At 37.0% G+C, this 18,336-nt stretch overlaps 1 protein-coding gene across 3 annotated transcripts in view; it reads left to right on the forward strand.

Moving 5' to 3' along the window:
* LOC134546434 (solute carrier family 12 member 7-like) overlaps nt 1–17,386 on the forward strand; it is a 72,825-nt gene extending 55,439 nt beyond the window's left edge. For 2 of the 3 annotated variants that reach the window (XM_063389237.1, XM_063389239.1), the window contains 6 exons: nt 4,108–4,277; nt 4,428–4,559; nt 6,692–6,799; nt 12,260–12,441; nt 15,844–16,073; nt 16,219–16,415. In XM_063389237.1, coding sequence (XP_063245307.1) covers nt 4,108–4,277; nt 4,428–4,559; nt 6,692–6,799; nt 12,260–12,441; nt 15,844–16,073; nt 16,219–16,226 — 830 coding nt within the window. In that variant the 3' untranslated portion in view covers nt 16,227–16,415. The other variant, XM_063389238.1, reaches the window with a different exon arrangement.
* Nucleotides 17,387–18,336: the final 950 nt, after the last annotated feature.

Raw genomic sequence — 18,336 nt, forward strand, 5'->3', positions numbered from 1 at the left:
CAGATCCTACGCCTTCCAACTTTTATACACACACACATATATACATATATATACATATACACACAAGTCATCATTTCCACAGTCAATATCCATTCCTCCAAGATGTCTCTGGAGTTAATTTAGTCTATGACTGCAAGTTCTAAGTGTCTTCTGAAGCAGGAGGGCTGGTTGCAAGCTGCATCAGGACCTCACAACTAGTGCATCTGTCGTAGCCCATGCTCATTGTCCATAGTTAAGTCCAATTCTTGATCACAAGCCAATCAGTAGGTTGCATCTCTTCCCTGATGACCCAAGATATCATTGGCCCACTGAGCCAGAAATAATTCAGCCTATGTTGTCAGTCCATATCCACTTGAGAGACTTCATTCTTGGCTGCCTAATGCATTTGTCCATTGTTGCAATGTACTTCAATAACCTGACTTTTGGGTATGTGTGCACCTATGTGGGATGCTTTTACAGCCAACTTCTCTACCCAGGCAGCGATGTCTTGCCGCATTTCAGCAGCCCAGGTGGCTTTACCTCTGTGCTGCCAATAGTCTTTTTCCACAGTTCCAGCCATCCCCACAGAGCATTTGCTACTATCCATGAGTCACTGTACAGCTAGAGCATTGCCCATTTCTATTGTTCAGTGATACTTAAAGCTGGCTGGATAGCATTCAGCTCTGCAACCTGATTTGATCTATTTTGTCCCTCAATAGCTTCTGTAACTCACCACATAGGACTCCATAGCAGCTTTCCATTTTCCATGTATCACTACAATATGACAGGAACTATCAATAAAGAGAGCATAACACTTTTCTTTCTCAGGTAGCTGATTATATTGTAGGGCATCCTCAGCATGTCTCACTTTTTCCTCCTCTGATGTTAGTACAAAATTTTCAGCCTTGGGCTAGTTTGTGATTACTTCCAAGATTCCTGTGTAACTGAGGTTTCGGGTTCAAGCTTGCTGTGTGATCAGCATGACCCACATACTCCACATAACATCAGCGGCATGATGTGTGGAAGAGATTTTCCCTTTGAACCTCCAGCCCACCACTGGCAGTCGAGATGCCAGGAGGAGCTGTGCTTTGGTGCCAATCACTTCAGAAGAAGCTTGAACCCCTTTATAATATTCAGTTATCATGCCAGTAGCCCTTTTTCAATATGAGTGTAACAGGCTTCGGATCCTTTGTATCCCAGATTCCTGAACCCTGGGAATCATCATTAAGTCTCCCCAAGTACTGTTTGCTCCGGGAAGAACTAATTTCCCTAGCTGCAGTGTAGACCCTATTTTTCACATCTTGTCCTGTCCTGACTGGCCAAGGGCTACTGCATGAACACTCTTCTGTTTTATTTGTTCAAAAGCCTTTTGTTGTTCAGGACTGCGCTTAAAATCATTCTCCTTCCAAGTCATATGATAGAGAGAAGTTATGATTTCACTGTATCCTCGAATATGCATCTTCCAAAACTCCACACTGCCAAGGAAAGTCTGTGCTTGCTTCTTGCTGGTTGGTGAGGACATAGCTGCTGTTTTGTTGACCACACCTGTGGCAATCTGATGATTTCCATCTTGCCATTTTATTCCTAAAATCTGGGTTTCCTGGGCAGGCCTCTTGATCTTACTTTGCTTTATGGCAAAACTGGCCTCCAAGATGATTTGGGTTATCTTCTCCCCTTTCTCAAAAACTTCTGCTGTGTTGCCCCATAAGATAATGTAATCAATGTATTCCAAGTGTTCTTGAGCCTCACTCTTTTCCAGTGCAGTTGTGTTTCTTAGCAAGTCAGTTATTGCTTGCTTCTTAGAGCTTGCTTGCTTGCAGCAACTCTGGTCCATATTAGCAGGGCATGGGACATCTCATCTCTAACTTGCTTGGGCTTTTCTAATCTGTCTGCAGCAAGGACAGCCAAGACACAGGTCATTAGGGAGGGAAAACGATGATCTTCATATTGTTGGAGTCAGATAGTGGCTTGAAACACTGTTTCTTTTCCTTTCATTGACATCGATGTCAATGAGTTGGCATACAATGATGGTGCGTGCTGTACAAATTTCTCCCACATGGATTGTGTACAATGGACCTCATCTGGATCTACAGGGGGACTGTTTGTTATTTGAATCCCTATAGATTGCCTTCAGCACAGCTAATTCTCTCATGTACTGAATACCATTCTCCATGATGTTCCACCTGCTTGGCTGCAGTACTAAAGTCATCCTTGAGAAAATACCATTCCTTCATGCTTGACAGGAGTTGCCTCCAGAGGCTGAGAGTTTCTGTCTTCTTCCCAATCCCCTTGCCAATGCTGACGTTCCAAGACAGGGATCTCAGTTGCTTGGCTTCACTACCATCTAGTTTCATATCACAGGCAGCAACATCCCAGCATCAGAGCAACTAAGTCACTAGGGGCTCACCTGCCTGGTGGCTGAAATTTTTTTTGCATATCTCACAGCTCATCTGGAGACAGGGATTGGGTGATTATCTCTGTTCCTGCCTGTTCATCCTGTTGTGGGAGCTCTCCTTCCTCTTCATCCTTCACTAAGTGAACTGACTCTGTCTTTGATTTCTTTTTCTATATAGGGGCTACTGCTACTGGCACAGGTTGTTCCTCTGCTTCTGCTGCAGTTTGAGTGGCCACAGTTCTTGTCAGTCTGCTTTCCTTCTCTTCCCTTGGAGACTGCTGTCTAGTATTGCAGAATGTCCAATAAATAGTAGCCAAGGCCCAATATGTTGCAAAACTTCACACCTCCCTGGAATTGCCACAGCATTTTTCTGTCAAGTATTCCGTTACTTTACCAGGATCCTGTGGTTGTTCAGGAGTGAAGTTCCAAACCACTGGAGCAGAATAATCCTTCAAAAGCTGGCCCATTTTCTGCCACCTTCCATGTCACTCATGACTATATACCAGGACAGATCTCTGAATAACCTCTCTAGAAAACTCCTTCACTAAATGTGATATAGACTGAGAAGGCCTGGCAGGTTTAGCAGCATCAAGAATATGATTTCCTTAACTTTCAAATGGAATTCAGAATTCTCAGAATGTAACAAGCCAAAGAGAGTGGAAAAGGCCAGGAAAAGGGAGTGAAAAGCTGGGGAAATTTTTTCTCCTCCATTCCCCCCACAGAGTGTGTAGATTAGTAAACATGCAAAGGTAGTGCCCGAGGTAAGAGTAGGAGAGCAACAGTCTATATACATCCCAAGTGATCATCATTGCCGTTGATATTACTATGTCATAAACTGACATCCCTCAGTATATCAGCAAAGAAATCCTGATCCCTCTTCCTACTCTGAAATAGATCATAAAAAGCACATACAGGAATATATACAGGATTAGGTACCACTCTGACATGAACAGACCATGCAAAATTGTGACCAGTGGCTCCATACCTAAACAAAACCAAATCTAAAACAAAAAATGCTTAGATCAAATTTGTTTCCAAGCTGCTCTGGGCAGTCTGTTATCTCAACCCATTGTGCCTCACATCAGACACCAAATAAAGCTTGTTGTGGTTTAGAAATAGTACTCCCTAATTTAATGTTCCCACCAACGCACTCCAAGTCATGCTGCTACTCAATCACTTTTCTTCATCCCCTGTGTTTGTTTGGAGACTGGAATTGGAGGCACAAAAGGTAAAGATCACAGTTTAAGAACAATTTACTGGAAACAGCAACAATATTAATAACAAGAAGTGTACAAAAGAGAGAATGATGCACGTGCAAAAATGCTCACCATGAAGCTCCACCTGATCACAGCCATGCCACCCCAGCCTCTCCCTCTGCCTTGGAACTGGTGCCACCCAACCACTCCCTGCAGCTCGGAACTAGCACCATGCTTACTCAACCAGAAGGAACTCCTTCTCTTCAGAAGATACTTCCCCCTGTTTTTGGCAATGGCATGAAGTAGTGTTGAGTAATCTCTGGGTCCTAGCCACACCCATCTTTGCTATTGCAACAATTAACCTTGTCCCAGCCAGGACCAAGAGACCCAGGATATTCCTCTTTTGCCAAGACACCTAGGATATTTGTCTTCTGCAACAGAATCTGAGAGGGTTTAAACTTTTGAATTTAAAGCAAAAGCAAAGTTTGTGTACGAAAACTAGAAGTTCTTGATTAAATGTCTTGTTTTCCCTTACAGATACTGTACGAGAAACAACTGCAGCTCAACAAGCGCTTTTGGTGGCTAAAAACATCGACTTATTTCCAACAAATCAAGAACGTTTTACTGAAGGAAATATAGATGTGTGGTGGATTGTCCATGATGGTGGTATGCTGATGTTGCTGCCTTTTCTCCTCCGTCAGCACAAGGCAAGGACAACAGAAAATGGCTGGGGTTTAATTTTCTTGCACTGAATGGTTCTAAGCATGTCTGGTTAAATACTCCTTCACCGTGTTCAAATTATGCATGGTAATAGCAATCACAGTGTTACAAACTGTTATAATGTATCTTTTTGGTAGGTTTGGAGAAAATGTAAAATGCGTATCTTCACTGTCGCTCAAATGGATGATAATAGCATTCAAATGAAGAAGGATCTTCAGATGTTCTTATACCACCTTAGACTGAATGCTCAAGTGGAAGTTGTTGAAATGGTTTGTTACTATGTATTTTTAAGTTGCAACTGGGACTAAACTTGGGAAAGCAGATTTAGCTTTTTTCAAATAAAGGGATATTAGCCCAAATATAGAAATTGAAAGATTGCAGTTCCACAAAGAACAAGAAGTTAAGCATCATTATCTTACCATGTTACAATGCTAGTGTATGTGGTGTTTAATGGATTTATCGAGTAGAGTTTGAGATGTTTTACGTGTTAATTCTTTATTTATAAGGGCTAATCCATAGATATGGTTCATTCAGGAAGGAAAAAGCTTGAATTTTTAGCAAGCAGTGAAATGGAAGGCTGAATGTGCTTAATCTAATAAACTATGACATACGGTATGAGCCAGGATGTACTTGTGTATGTCTCCAACTGCTGTAACAATACCTCTCTGGAGTAAGGAATCCCTAGGGTCAAATGAGAGCTGTTCTTGGCATCACCAGCCTCAGCCAGCACTGAACAACAGGACAGTATAGCTACAGTTTCACAAGTCAAGGTAGTGACAAAATTAATTTTGTAAGTTTTTTCCTTTTTTAAATATGGGTCATAAACTCTTTTGGAGAATGGACAAAAGCTATACTCTGTGTAAGCCCACTTTGGAAACTAAGGGTGTAATTTCCAGCACTAAAAGATGACTAGAATAATGTCCAAAGTAAGACTCATAGGGGAAAAAAAACCCAACCAAAACTTTTACTCATTCTGAAGCAGGATGAAGATGAGTAAACTGGTTCAAAACTTCTACCACCACTAGTTTTCAGAATCACCAGAACTTATTAAAAGGTTTATCATGCTAATCAATCATAAAACAATTTTAAGAATTGTTCTAATTGCTTAGGAAAAAAAATTACTTGTGAAAAATTTACTGTTCTTTGCTTAGACTACTAAACATTAAAGTCTCAAATGCGATGGCATGTACAGTTGAAAAAACACAGAGTACCATGAAAAGGCTCAGCCTTGGTTGAATTTTGAGCAGAAGACAGTATAGAAGGTTGTGCTTGTTTCAGCTGGGGTAGAATTAATTTTCTTCATGGTGGCTAGTATGGGGCTGTGTTTTGATTTGTGCTGAGCACAGGGTTGATAAAATTGAGATGTTGTTATTGTGAAGCAGGGCTTACACAGAGCCAAGATCTTTTCTGGTTTTCATACTGCCACACTGGCAAGGAAGTTGGGGGAGGGTGGGAGGAGACACAGTTGGGACAGGTGTCCCAAACTGACAAAAGGGATATTTCAGACCATATGACATCATGCTCAGTATATAAGTTGGTGAGAAGAGGGAAGAAGGGGGGAAATGTTTGGAGTGATGTCATTTGTCTTCCCAAGTAACCATTATGCATGATGGGGACCTGCCCATGGGGAGCAGTGAATAATTTCCTTGTTTTGCTTTGCTTGTGTGCACAATTTTCACTTTTCCTATTAAACTGTCTTTATCTCAACCCATGAATTCTCTAGCTTTTATCCTTCTGGTTCTCTCCCAAATCCACTTGTGGGGGAGTGAGAATCTGCATGGGCCTTGGTTGCTGGCTGGGATTAAACCACTACAGAAATACAATTTTTTATTTTCTTCTGTGGGTAATATTAAATTCTGAGAACCTTCCAGAGGACAAGAGATATGTTAGAAGTCAGTGACAACGCAGGTGACTGCTATAGATTTTTATGTTGTATTTTAGTTTTGAGCCAATATGAGAACATGTGCCAGAATTTCTTGCTAATGGCTTCTGTTTATGAACATTTCTCACTGATGAGAGGATGATGTATTACTTGTGCTTAACAGTTACAGTTTTGAAGAAAACAAGTGTACACATATGCTCAGGTAGTATAAGTGCATTCAACTCTCACTTCTCCTCATTGGAACAGAATAGTGGGAAGTCTGTTCCAAGTGCCTAAAATGTAGATAAAACCACAATAATATTGTTACAGTAGGCTAGTTCACAGTATGAAATTGCTGATTGAAGATTAGGTTTTAAGAATGAGGACAGAAGTGATTGAACAATTACATGCTTAGAATTAATGCCGTGAATACAATCAGGACCACCAAATGAATACAGGTATGAGAGATACACTGTCTAAATGTTTTTCTTCCGAAGAGTACTTTTCTTCTGGTGTTTCTAATGCCAGTTTCTTTTGCAGTTTGAAAATGATATTTCTGCATTCACATATGAGAAGACACTTATGATGGAACAGCGATCTCAGATGCTAAAACAGATGCAGCTATCAAAGAATGAAAGAGAAAGGGAGGTAGGAACTTTGACTTGACAGGATGTTCTGTGAAAAATCTGAAAGTCCTATCTTTGGGCTGTGGCTTCCAAACAGTTTCTAACAAGTCAAAAACTTTCATAACTGCATTGTGTTTCTCTACAATCAGTTTAACATGCAAGGTTAAAGTTATGTGGGGAAAGAAAAAAATTTTTATTTAAATAGTAGATTTTAAGAGTTTTCCTGTTTTTGTAGAGTACAAATGTTGATTAGCAAAACATTTGAGCATCAGTCTGGAACGTATTCAGAGCTTTTTGAAACTTGACATTAGTAGCTAAGGTTCATGTTTATGCAGCTAGACTGATTATGTTTGATTGTGATTTGGTCTTAGGATCATAGAATCATTTAGGTTGAAAAAGACATTTAAGTCATGTCAGACCACTAACCTAATGCTGCCAAGTCCACCACTAAACCATGTCCCTAAGTGCCATATCTACATATTGTTTAAATACCTCCAGGCACTCAACTTCAGCAACCTCCCTGAACAGCCCATTCAAATGCTTGATAACCCTATCTGTGAAGAAATTTTTCCTAATGTCCAATCTAAACATCCTCTGGTACTACTTAAGGCCATTTTCTCTTGTCCTGTCATTTGTTATTGGGGAAAAGAGACCAACCCCCACCTTAGTAAAACTGTCTTCCAGGTAGCTGAATACAGTGAGAAAGTCCTTCCTGAGCCTCCTTTTCTCCATGTTACCGAGCCCTACCTCCTTCAGCTACTCTTCATATGACTTACAAATACACCATATTACACAATATAATACAAATTTGTTAAAATCACACTGGCTGTGTTTTAGTTTCTGCATTATTTTGAATGTTTTATGGATCAACTAATTTTGTTTTGGAACCAAAATTAGGCCAACAAACAATAGTTCTATAATATCAAGATGGAAATGCAGGTTTTGCTGCTACCCTATCCTTACTATTGTGCATATTGTAGCAACAAGCTTCATTCAGCTGTATTTTTATGAATATTTGTAATGTATAAGTCCTTTCCTTTTGGCTTGTGCCTCTACCCCCTCATTTATTCTGCCAACTCTTTCAGTATTATCAAGACTTTTTAGTGATATAGAAGATAGTGAATGCTCTGACTTTGCCATCACATAAATGATTTCCATCCCATGGCAAACAAGAGAACTCTACTAATAATTTTAATAGCTTATTTGTAAAAGCTTTTATTCTTGTGGCTTTTCTTTTTGGTGTTAATCATACAAGTCCAAACAGTTTGGGAGTTTTATGATGTTTTTCCTTTTATTTTTCCTCTCCTCTCTACTCATTTTTTCACCTCATAAGATTTTTTAAAGGATCCTAAAGATGATACTATTGTTATAGTTTATTGCTGTAATCCACTTTCTTATACATGTCATTGTAGTTTTCTTTGAATTTGAGCCTGCCTAACATCTTTCCAGTAAAACCCCAAACTTTTCTGTACATCTTATTCAGTCTTACTGTTTCTTTACTGAACAGTAGTATTTTTCTAGCAGAGTTTGAGTGATTTATCTGTTGTAGATTCTGAAGGATTTAACTTTCACATAATCAGTAGGAGCTAGTGCTCTGTATTCTATAGCACATAAATTGCAGAGGAGATGAAAAAATTTTCTGTCAGCTCTGAGCTGGTTGGAATCTGGACTATACTTCAGGTTATTGCTTGCTAGGAAGTTTTTATTTCTTTCTGCTCCCTCCATATAATTTTCTTTCTTTATTACTCACTTTTATCTGAACTTTACCATCACCATTATAGCATCAATTTCTTCCTTCTTATCAGGCAGGGTAAAACCTGAGACATTCAAAACACCACTGAATTTATTTCAGGGTCTGAAGTAAAATCCTTGATAATTCCAAGAACCTCTAGTACTTACTGTCTTGTCCAAAAATAAAAGTCATATCCGTTTATTGTTTCTGATTCTGATAGCTAAATCTACCTTCTTCTTTTGTAGTTTCATAGGAAAGTGTGGTTTATTTATGTCTTCACTTGCTCTGGAGCTACAGGATTAGTATATGCACTCAGTGTGCCCACCTCATTCTTACTTTGATCATCTTTTCTTAAATAAGCTGAGCCATTCTTTTCAATTTTTTGCTGACATCCAAAACATTTCTTTGATTAATTTCACTAGTTCAAATTAGCATTGCTTTTCTTTTTAATATCTGCCTGCAGGCATTCAAATATAACCTGATATTCCAGCTTTGAATAATGAGTGTAATTTGGTTTCCTGTTACCACCAAGGTTAGTACTTTAAACTCACTCCAGTGCATGTACACCTTCAAATGAGGCTCAGACCTTCCCAAAGAGGAGAATTTGGTTTTGTACAGTGATCAGTTGCTGTTTCTGTCATAGGAATGCTTTTATCCCTGAGCAATCAGTCTCACCCTCCCTTCTCCTGTCACATTTTTAAAACAGAACTGATTTGATCTTGCCTCTGGGTTTTCTTCTAGAAGTAGAGATTGAGAACTCACCAGATTTTTGTTTACTTTTTCAGCAAATTTGGTCAATTTGCTTCTATTTGAGTGTAAATATAGTATGTGTCTGCCAAGCATAACAAAGGCAACTTAAGTGTAACGGGCAAACATTTATTTATTTGACTTAGTTAATTGTGCTGCAAAAGGGAAAGAAACTGTGGAGCCTCATTCACTTTCTTGCTTCCCTTTTTGTTGGTTGGCTTCTTTCTCTGGTTAATCTTCACCAAGGACTCTTGGGCAAGGCAGTGATAATGAGACCTGTGAGAAAGCAATAATCCTTTCCACCAACAAATTGTGTTGCGTTGTGCTCCTAGGTAAGATTGGCAGAAATTTGGGTGCATGCAGGTGAGGAGCACAATTATAATTTGTGAATTATTAGATGTTTAGGTTTTTACAGTTGACAAGTAGCTTTCTCACCTGCTTTAAATTTTTCATGCTTTTGATTGCAATTGAGTGAAAAAATTCACCTGAATATACACATATATGAAAGGATGTGACCTTCTAAAACAAGTGAGTGTTTGAGCTTCTCATAGAGACTGAAGGACTCAATTGGTTTCATGTTTTCACAAATATCTGTAAAGGGACTTCATAACTAACTACTAAACATTTTTAAAAGAGCCTTACAAGCTGATACCACATCTCATCTATTAAAATGAAGAATAATATATCTGCTTTTTTCTGTAGACTTTTTTTTGTCATTGGTAACCTTTTTGTCCCAGATTCAGAGCATCACAGATGAGTCTCGAGGCTCAATTAGAAGAAAAAGCTATTCCAGTCCATTGTCTATTGTCCAAGATGCTCAGGCACTGATGACTAATGATTATCAAGTGGAAGAGGTAGTTGGACATAGTACTGACCATGACTAGACATACTTTCCATTGCAACACTTCAAGTACCACTATTGCAAACTGAGCTACACATGAATAACTTAATAATTCATTGTCATAAAACAGTTTTAATAATTTTTTCTAAATTAATTATCTTACCCTGTATTTCTTGTCTCTAGGTGATGCTTCTGTGACATGAACTATATTCTCTTTCTGACAATATTTTCTGTAAAGGAAACACATTTCTGAGACTGCCTGTTTTCTTAAGAGCCAGAAGCAGGGTGTTACATTAATAAATGTATTTCATGCTTTCATAAACTATTCACTTTCTTTATATTTCCTCTGTTGCAATACTGAAGATTCTCGGAGACCATATTGATAGGTCTTTTAAGGAGCGCAAACCATTACTAAGCCATATATGTCATTACTGAGTTCTGTATGGTGACATTGAAAGGAAGTGCACTGATGTAATCAATGAGTTTAGTGTACACTTGAAGTGTTGCTCATATGTAAAATGTGTAGCCTAGTTTGTAGAAGTGCTGTATAACTTTGTATTCCCTTTCATCATGGAGTGAGAGAGCAATGTGTTGTGTTTCATTAATTGAATTTAGTATCAAAATAGCTCTAACAAAAATGTGCTTTTGTGTTTGCATTTTTATAAACATGTATTATAGGTCCAGAATTTCTCTTGGTCTCACTGTCTCTCTAAAAATGGTAAATTTTCTTCCATTGAAGCATGGTTGTACTGAACTCATCTTACAGTTGTTCCTTTGACATTTTACTTCATTGGATACTGCTGCATGGTATTTACAATATTGGCATGTATTTGTTAGCCTTTTTAGTTCTCGTGATAGAACTGTATTCACAGTAACTTCTGATTTGTAGTCTTGACTCATCATTTAATCATACTAAGAGATGTTTATGTGAACCTCAGAACTGAACTCCAGAATCTGAGAATCCTGAAGGATAGGGACTAGGAAATAATTTAGGGAATATACCAAAGCTCAAAGGCATTTAAAACCACCAGCAATTACACTTTATGAACCACTAGAGGAATTGCTGTTCTGAGAACGAAAGTAGTATTCTCATCTGCTTGGATTTTATTCATGCTTTTTATTGACCTGCAGGAAATTCTTAATTACCAGGTGTATGGAGGGCCCATGACCGTGTCTAACATGTGAATAACTGACGTTCCCATATGGAACAGGAGCTTTAACTCATGATTTAACAAGTCTCTGAATAGCTTTCAGAACTGTTAAATATCTTAAACAAAAAGGAAACAAACAATTTCAGGAAAAAAGAAGTACCACCTCTAAAACAGAAAACTCCAAAGTACAAAGAGAATCCTACCCCCAAATACCAATTCACTTATAATTCTCAGAGTCTAAGGTACTGAATTTATGTTGCATTTGATGGAAATAGAGAAGCCTATGGGCAAAATATTATGAGGGAAAGTAAGTAAATAATGTGTTAAATATTTAATCTCTTTTTTCTTTCAAAGAAGCAAGGGGAATGGAAAATAGAAAACACATTTTCTTCCCACATGCATATGCGCTTTTATGTTCTTGAAGTTGATTTGAATTTCTACTGTTAAAAGGGAAGAGAAGGCCTCTTCATGGCTAGATTGGTTGAATTTGTTATGTAATATGCTCTTGCAGACATAAATAATCTAATATAATAATACAAATCTACAGCTAGCCTTCAATTAAGCCAGTCCCATAGTGGTGGCATCGTGAGAGTCATGTCATAGTTCAGCTAAAGGCATGTGAAATGGACAATGTTTACAACAATATCTGAGAAAATAATGTAAATCGTCAACAATGAGATAATTTGCTTTCAAGTTTTTCATTGTCAAAACACCCTGATGTTAATAAAGTTCTCTCTGGTGGAATTCAACTTCACTTTAGTTCATTACAAAAGTAATGTTCCAGGCAAGATGTAGTATTGCAAATATAAACAAATAAAAACATTTTTACAAGTAATTTCACTTTATTCTGAAGTCACAATAGTCTCATATTTGTTCTCAAAGTAAGGTGCATTTTTCTTTAGCTTCTTGGGTTGTACCACTGTGAAACTCCTTTTGAAAATTTTAGTAACATACAGTTTACAAATACCGGTTTTGGCTGAATCTTGGGGTGATTATTTATTTTGTGACCAGGCCCAGCTTATCCATGATAAAAACACTGCCTCACGATCTGCTCCAGCAATTGAAGCAAATGTGGCTGCTGCTGTGCCAGAGAAAGTGCAAATGACCTGGACTAAAGAAAAGTTTGTAGCAGAAAAGCATAAAAACAAGGATTCAAGTGTGTCTGGCTTTAAAGATATTTTCAACATGAAGCCGTAAGTGTGTATTTCATTGTGTGTATTTTAATGTGGGGATGTTTGGTTGGTTGTTTTATCTGGTTTTTTAAAGAGATTTTGCTTTATTTAAAATTGAATACAAAAATAGTCTTTTCATGCACTTAACTTAAATGGCATCCTTGTAAAAATAGCATGGACTTGGGTGGAATGATTGTAAGGAGTCACTCACAAGAATGTTGTGAGTGAAGTTTAAATATGTCAAACTTCAAGCTGTAAACTCAACTTCTGGATTCTAACAGAAAGCATATAGGTTCAAGAGCTCAATGATAACTTTTTCTTTCTTCGTGTGGGTGAAAAATTAATGTATATGTCCCTGTATTTTTATTGTGTTTAGTATTAGAGGGAGTACCAAAGAAGCAGATTGTCTTTCAAGAAGTTTAGCTTATGTTTTTGATTTGTGTGCATCTTTTTTGGGTGTGGGGGTGTTTTATTGGGAAGAGAGGGTTTTTTTTTTTTGCTTGTTTGGTTTTTTTAATTCTCATTCAGCTCTCATCCTGAATATTAAAGAAATATAAAGCTTGTGTAAATATATATGTCTTGCTACATTATTTCCTGTTTAAATATTCCTTAATGTCTTTTTCTTAAATAGGTAAGAGCTTACTCCCTTGTGTCAAACCAATGTAGTAGACACAAAAACAATGACAAAGGGAAATCAGCTTGTTTGTTTCCTCATGTTGTGATTTTAAGCACTCACATGCATCTTTTCTTAGTTCTGGAAGAATGTGCTTAGGAGCACAGCTGAAATTATTTTCTGCACATGACCAAAATTGGATACCAAGGGAAATTGTAATATCTAAATGAAACACATCTTAAATCTAGGACTTGTAGGCAATGCAGTTAGAAAGCATATTTAAAATTAGTACCTTGAAGTCCTAAGTTGTTTCGTGGATTTGCTTTGAGCTCTTTAGACACTGTTTGCCTTTTGCACATTCCAAAAATTGTTGTGCTCGTGCTCTAAAGCATTGTCCTAAGCTGCATTACACTCTAATGATATAGGGGTTTTAAAATTTATATATTTGAAACATTTCTTATTACTGCTTTGAAATTGTGCAAGACACTGCTTTCAGATATTATTTTAAGACTACTGTGTGTAGTTGGGTAGAAATTGCAGTTCAGACTTGGTGTGCCTGTACAGTATATTAATATTGTTGGCTTAAAAATGTACCTGATGCCATAATTTTTTTTTCCTATGCATTTGCTTCCCTTTCACATAGAGAATGGGGAAATCTGTAAGTCTAAATTTCACTTCACTTAAACAACATAGACTAGGTTCTCTGGTTCTTGTGATCTTGTACATCGTATGCATGCTTTTAAATCGTAATTTGCAATGCATGTACGCTTTTGTTCCTTGTTTAATATACTGTGATTTAGCACGTCACTGAAAAAATATTCATCATTGTGACTTGTTAATGTTCTCTTAAATATGGTCAACTTTCTATTCAAGGTAAGTCACAAAACGTGTTATAGTTTCTGTAAGAATAAAAAACTTGGCAGTACTTCTCTGCACTAGCGTAATATTTAGTGCCCTAATTAACTACATTAAAAGACTAATATATTTTTATTCTGGAAGAGTAGCCTCCTATTGTGTTATAACAACTTGGACAATAGGGAATATATGTTCAGAAAGAGAACTTTAATCAGAAGTCAGTTCTCGCCTGTCTTCCACCAACTCATGCATGTGTAGAAATAACGTAAGTTAGGACATACATTGGGTATGACAGCACACAAAATGGAATACTACATTTCTTGAGTGGAACTCACTTGACTGCTCTGCTTTTTTTCAGAGTTCAGCATTTTCTTAATTTTATCTGCTTAACAAATTGATCTTCTTAGGAAAATGTTGGAAGTTTACTTGTCTACTATTTCTATCTATCTATCTGTCTACTATTTCATTTCTGTCAATACTTAAGGATAAGTGATGTCAGCTTCAGTTCACATTTTACACAACATGAGCCTTTATTTTAGTGCTGAATTTTTGCCCACTCTGTCACAAAGTTACACCCTGCATTTTATTTTTAGTTTAACAATGTTTCAGTTTCAATATTTATACATCTCAGTTATGCAATCTTGCCTCTTCATAGTTCTTACTTTGTCTTCTCAAAATGCAGTTCTGCTTCTAAAAAATGGAGCTTCAAGCATTCCTTTGTTCCATATATAGTTTTTGTACAGTTGATTCTTAGGATAGATGGCCACTGTGATAAAAAATCCCCCAGGAGGGACTGATAAACTCAATTTTAGAAATGTCGTTCTCTTGTAGGGGGAAGATAGGAGGTGGCAGAGCATGAAGAATCAGTTTAATTGATAGGACTCGTTTCCACTGGCCACTAAATTTCAGGCTAAATGCCTTTTAATTATTTAATTTTTTAGAAAACACCCTACTTTTAGGCAGCAAATCTTTTGGATAAATGGACTAAGGTAGAGTTTGAATATTTTGGTCACACTGTAGCATATGACTCATTTCCACCTTTGGCTCACGTTACACAGATAGCTGTTTCTCAGGAACTGTAAGGAAACTGGTTTTTTATTTTGTTCTGAAAAATCACTAAACCATACAAGAGAGATACTATAATAAGGACATTTTAAAAATCCTAGAGGTTGGTGGGGTTTTTTGGTGGGTTGGTTTTATTGTGGTTTTTTTGGTTGGTTGGTTGGTTTGTTTTGTTTTGTGTTGGTTGGTTGGTTTGTTGTTTTTGGTTTTTTGGGGTGTTTTTTTGTGTGGTTGGTTTTGTACACAAATCTACAACAATTACATTTGTACATGCAACAAGGAAAATAGTAGGAAATTTTGATAATGTAAAGGGGTAAGCTCAATTTCACTGCTTACTGTCTTACTGTTACAAAATGAGAAGCTAGCAGTTTTTCCAAAATTCTATGTTGTTTCTGAATTTTCTTCACTGGCTTACAGATTTTTGTAATGTTTCCAAAGGACCATGAGAAAAACCTTATACTGTGCAACGTAAATAGTGTGATCTTTCCATTGCATTCCTGTAATTTCATTGTTTGGAAATTCTTGTAGAAATCCAGTTACTTTTTAATAGAAGTCATTGTCCTGGTTTAGGGCAAATTTGGAATAAATGGGATTCTTAGTGGTTCTTGTCTGACCTATAATATCTATTGAAACCAAGGTTTTGATTGATGATGATAAAAGATAACTGACAACTGAAAGACTTTTGTCTTCTGACAATTTTATTTAGAACTACTTGAATTTCAGAGTTAAATGTTCTTGCCAAAGGTATTGCATTTTATTTGTTTTTAATATGTACAAACAATAGTGTCTATGAAAATAGCTTGTTTTACATACTTATAATTTCAAATAAATAATGTATTATTCAATTAGATAAGTATTATGACAATGCTTAAAAATGTTTCTTTGCATGTTAGGAATCAGTCAAATGTGAGAAGAATGCACACTGCTGTGAAGCTCAACGGAGTAGTGCTTAATAAATCACAGCATGCTCAGCTAGTTCTCCTGAATATGCCTGGACCTCCTAAAAACAGAAAAGGGGATGAAAACTGTATCCTCTACTGTATTGATTCCATATTTCTTGAAACTGAGAGTTTCATTTTTGTGATTCTGCCATTATCTGTTTGGATAACCATTATAAAGTATGGTAAGCATAAGTATGCCTTTAAGAAAATGACACAGAGTTAAAAAATAAAATATAAAATCTTGATAAATGGGGGAGGTGTTATTAATTTAAAGGGTTTCTTAACTTCAACTAATTTAAAAATTTCCTATACTTATCTTTTTTGTAGGTGAGTAGGGCAAAACTAGGAAATTCCCCAAGTCAGGCCTCACTTCTACTTGAATAACCAGGTAACAGGACAGTAAAGGGTGACACAGAAAAAATCTTTGATGAAATTTTTGAACTCTTATTTTTGCATTATATGTCAGACTTTTTGAGAGATTCCTAGATATTTTTTTTCTCTTCTGAATAAATTCCTTGACCAAATGGTATTTCAGACATGGAATTTCTGGAAGTTCTAACAGAAGGTCTAGATAGAGTTCTCCTAGTCCGAGGCAGTGGACGTGAAGTGATCACCATTTATTCTTAATCTGTTTGCATGTGTTTTTCAAACACAACACACCTCCATCATAAGAAAACCAAGTTTTTTGCCATAATTTGAGCAGCTTCATTGTGTTCTGGTGCATTGAAAATTAGCTGCAAGCTGAATTTTCTGATGATGTGTTCTTTTTTTCCTAGTAAGATGTTATATTTAAATATTTTAAGCACATTTTTGTAGAAAATTATTAAAGGGTGAATTAATAAATGATGAATGGCTTAGGATATTTATATGTAGCATATTCTGACACTTAAGCTGTGGTAAAACAAAAAATTGGTGATGCAATTGTACTTCTAAAGATATAGAAATGTAAGCAACTTTTGATTTTTTAAATCTTTATTCTATATCTAAATAAAAGGGAAGGGGTTTAGGAAAGGGTGTCTTTTTTTCTTACCAAAATGCTGCTATGTTGCTTCTGTTGGAATTAGTCACGGTTCAAGAACCTTTCTTTAGAGATGTATACAGCCCATCAAATTTGGCTATGATGTCCATTAGGTGTTTCCTGAAAATTTGTTATTTGCCACATCTGTTAAAAATAACATCTCTGTATTCAAAATACTAAGGTAGCTGAAACCTTCAGGTGATAGTAAACAGACAACCTGTGTGGATTCTTTTCTATGAGATGCTGGCAATTACCATTATTTTGCAGGATTATACCAATGATGAAACATGAGAGCATCCAACTCATAGGACAGCTATGGTGCATAAACTCCACCTGGTTCCAAATATAATTTAACAGTTGATAAACCACAGCAAAGTGGCTAATGAAATGCAGTCTCTTGTTTTCAGATATGTATATTTTGAAAATGTTGTATGTGTATGCTGCTGTTTGAAATAAAATCTGCTTTTCTGAACCAAACGAGCGCGTAGGTATTTTTCATTTGTAATAGAAACTTTTTGCTTCTGTTACAATTCTGTTTCTTTTTAGGCACTTTTTAGTTTTGTTAATGTTGTTTAAGACCCAAAGTGTATCAGAAGACTGTTCTGCTCTAAAAATAATAGGTCTGTTTAAACATATAAACCATTATTTTGGGTTTTCTTCTTTTTATTCCTTTATAATACAATCAAGATGTCTGTTGCTCAGACTAGAACAGCAGTGATGAAGTGCCCAAGTCCCTGGCTGGGCTCAAGGCCAGTGTTTTTATCATAACACTCTCAAGTGAAGTCAAAGCTATAAAAAGCAAAAGCTGAAAGTAGCCATTAGTTAGCTGTTGGCAAAAGCCATTAGCAGCCACTAGAAAGACAACCATTCTGTCCCTGTATTTGGATGCACAGGAACAGAGGAAATAAAAAGGTAATCAGGTGGCCCAGTGAACTCTTGATGAGTCAAAAACACTGCTGGGATACATCAAAAGGCGCTTGGAAAGGCATGCTGCACAGCAGAATGCCGCCATATACCACTAGGTGTGACTGCAGCTGTATGCCTTGGGTTAGGAATAGGTTTATGCTTAGGCACTAAGAGGTACCTTGGGGGTGCACTGAAGACATTCCAGGGCTTCTTAAGTACAGTGAAAGGCACAGAGAGGCCCTGTGGACAGATCAGAAGGCATCTGAAGATTCTAGATTTGCACAGTATATCAATTGAACTAAAAAACATTCTCAGACCAGTGAGAAGAAAAACATCAGCAGGTGTCCCTACTGGACTTCAGAGGGCTCTAAGCTTTTCATGGGACATATTAAAAGGCACTCCATGGGCCGTGGTACAGGGGCATCAGCAGGCATTTATAGACAACTACAGATAGCTCATAGTAAAAGGAATGATAAAAATTTAATTTAGAGATAGAGATAATTTCAGAGGCATCTGGGATC

This window comes from Prinia subflava, unplaced genomic scaffold (assembly GCF_021018805.1).
Source record: "Prinia subflava isolate CZ2003 ecotype Zambia unplaced genomic scaffold, Cam_Psub_1.2 scaffold_73_NEW, whole genome shotgun sequence".
Lineage (NCBI taxonomy): Eukaryota > Metazoa > Chordata > Aves > Passeriformes > Cisticolidae > Prinia > Prinia subflava.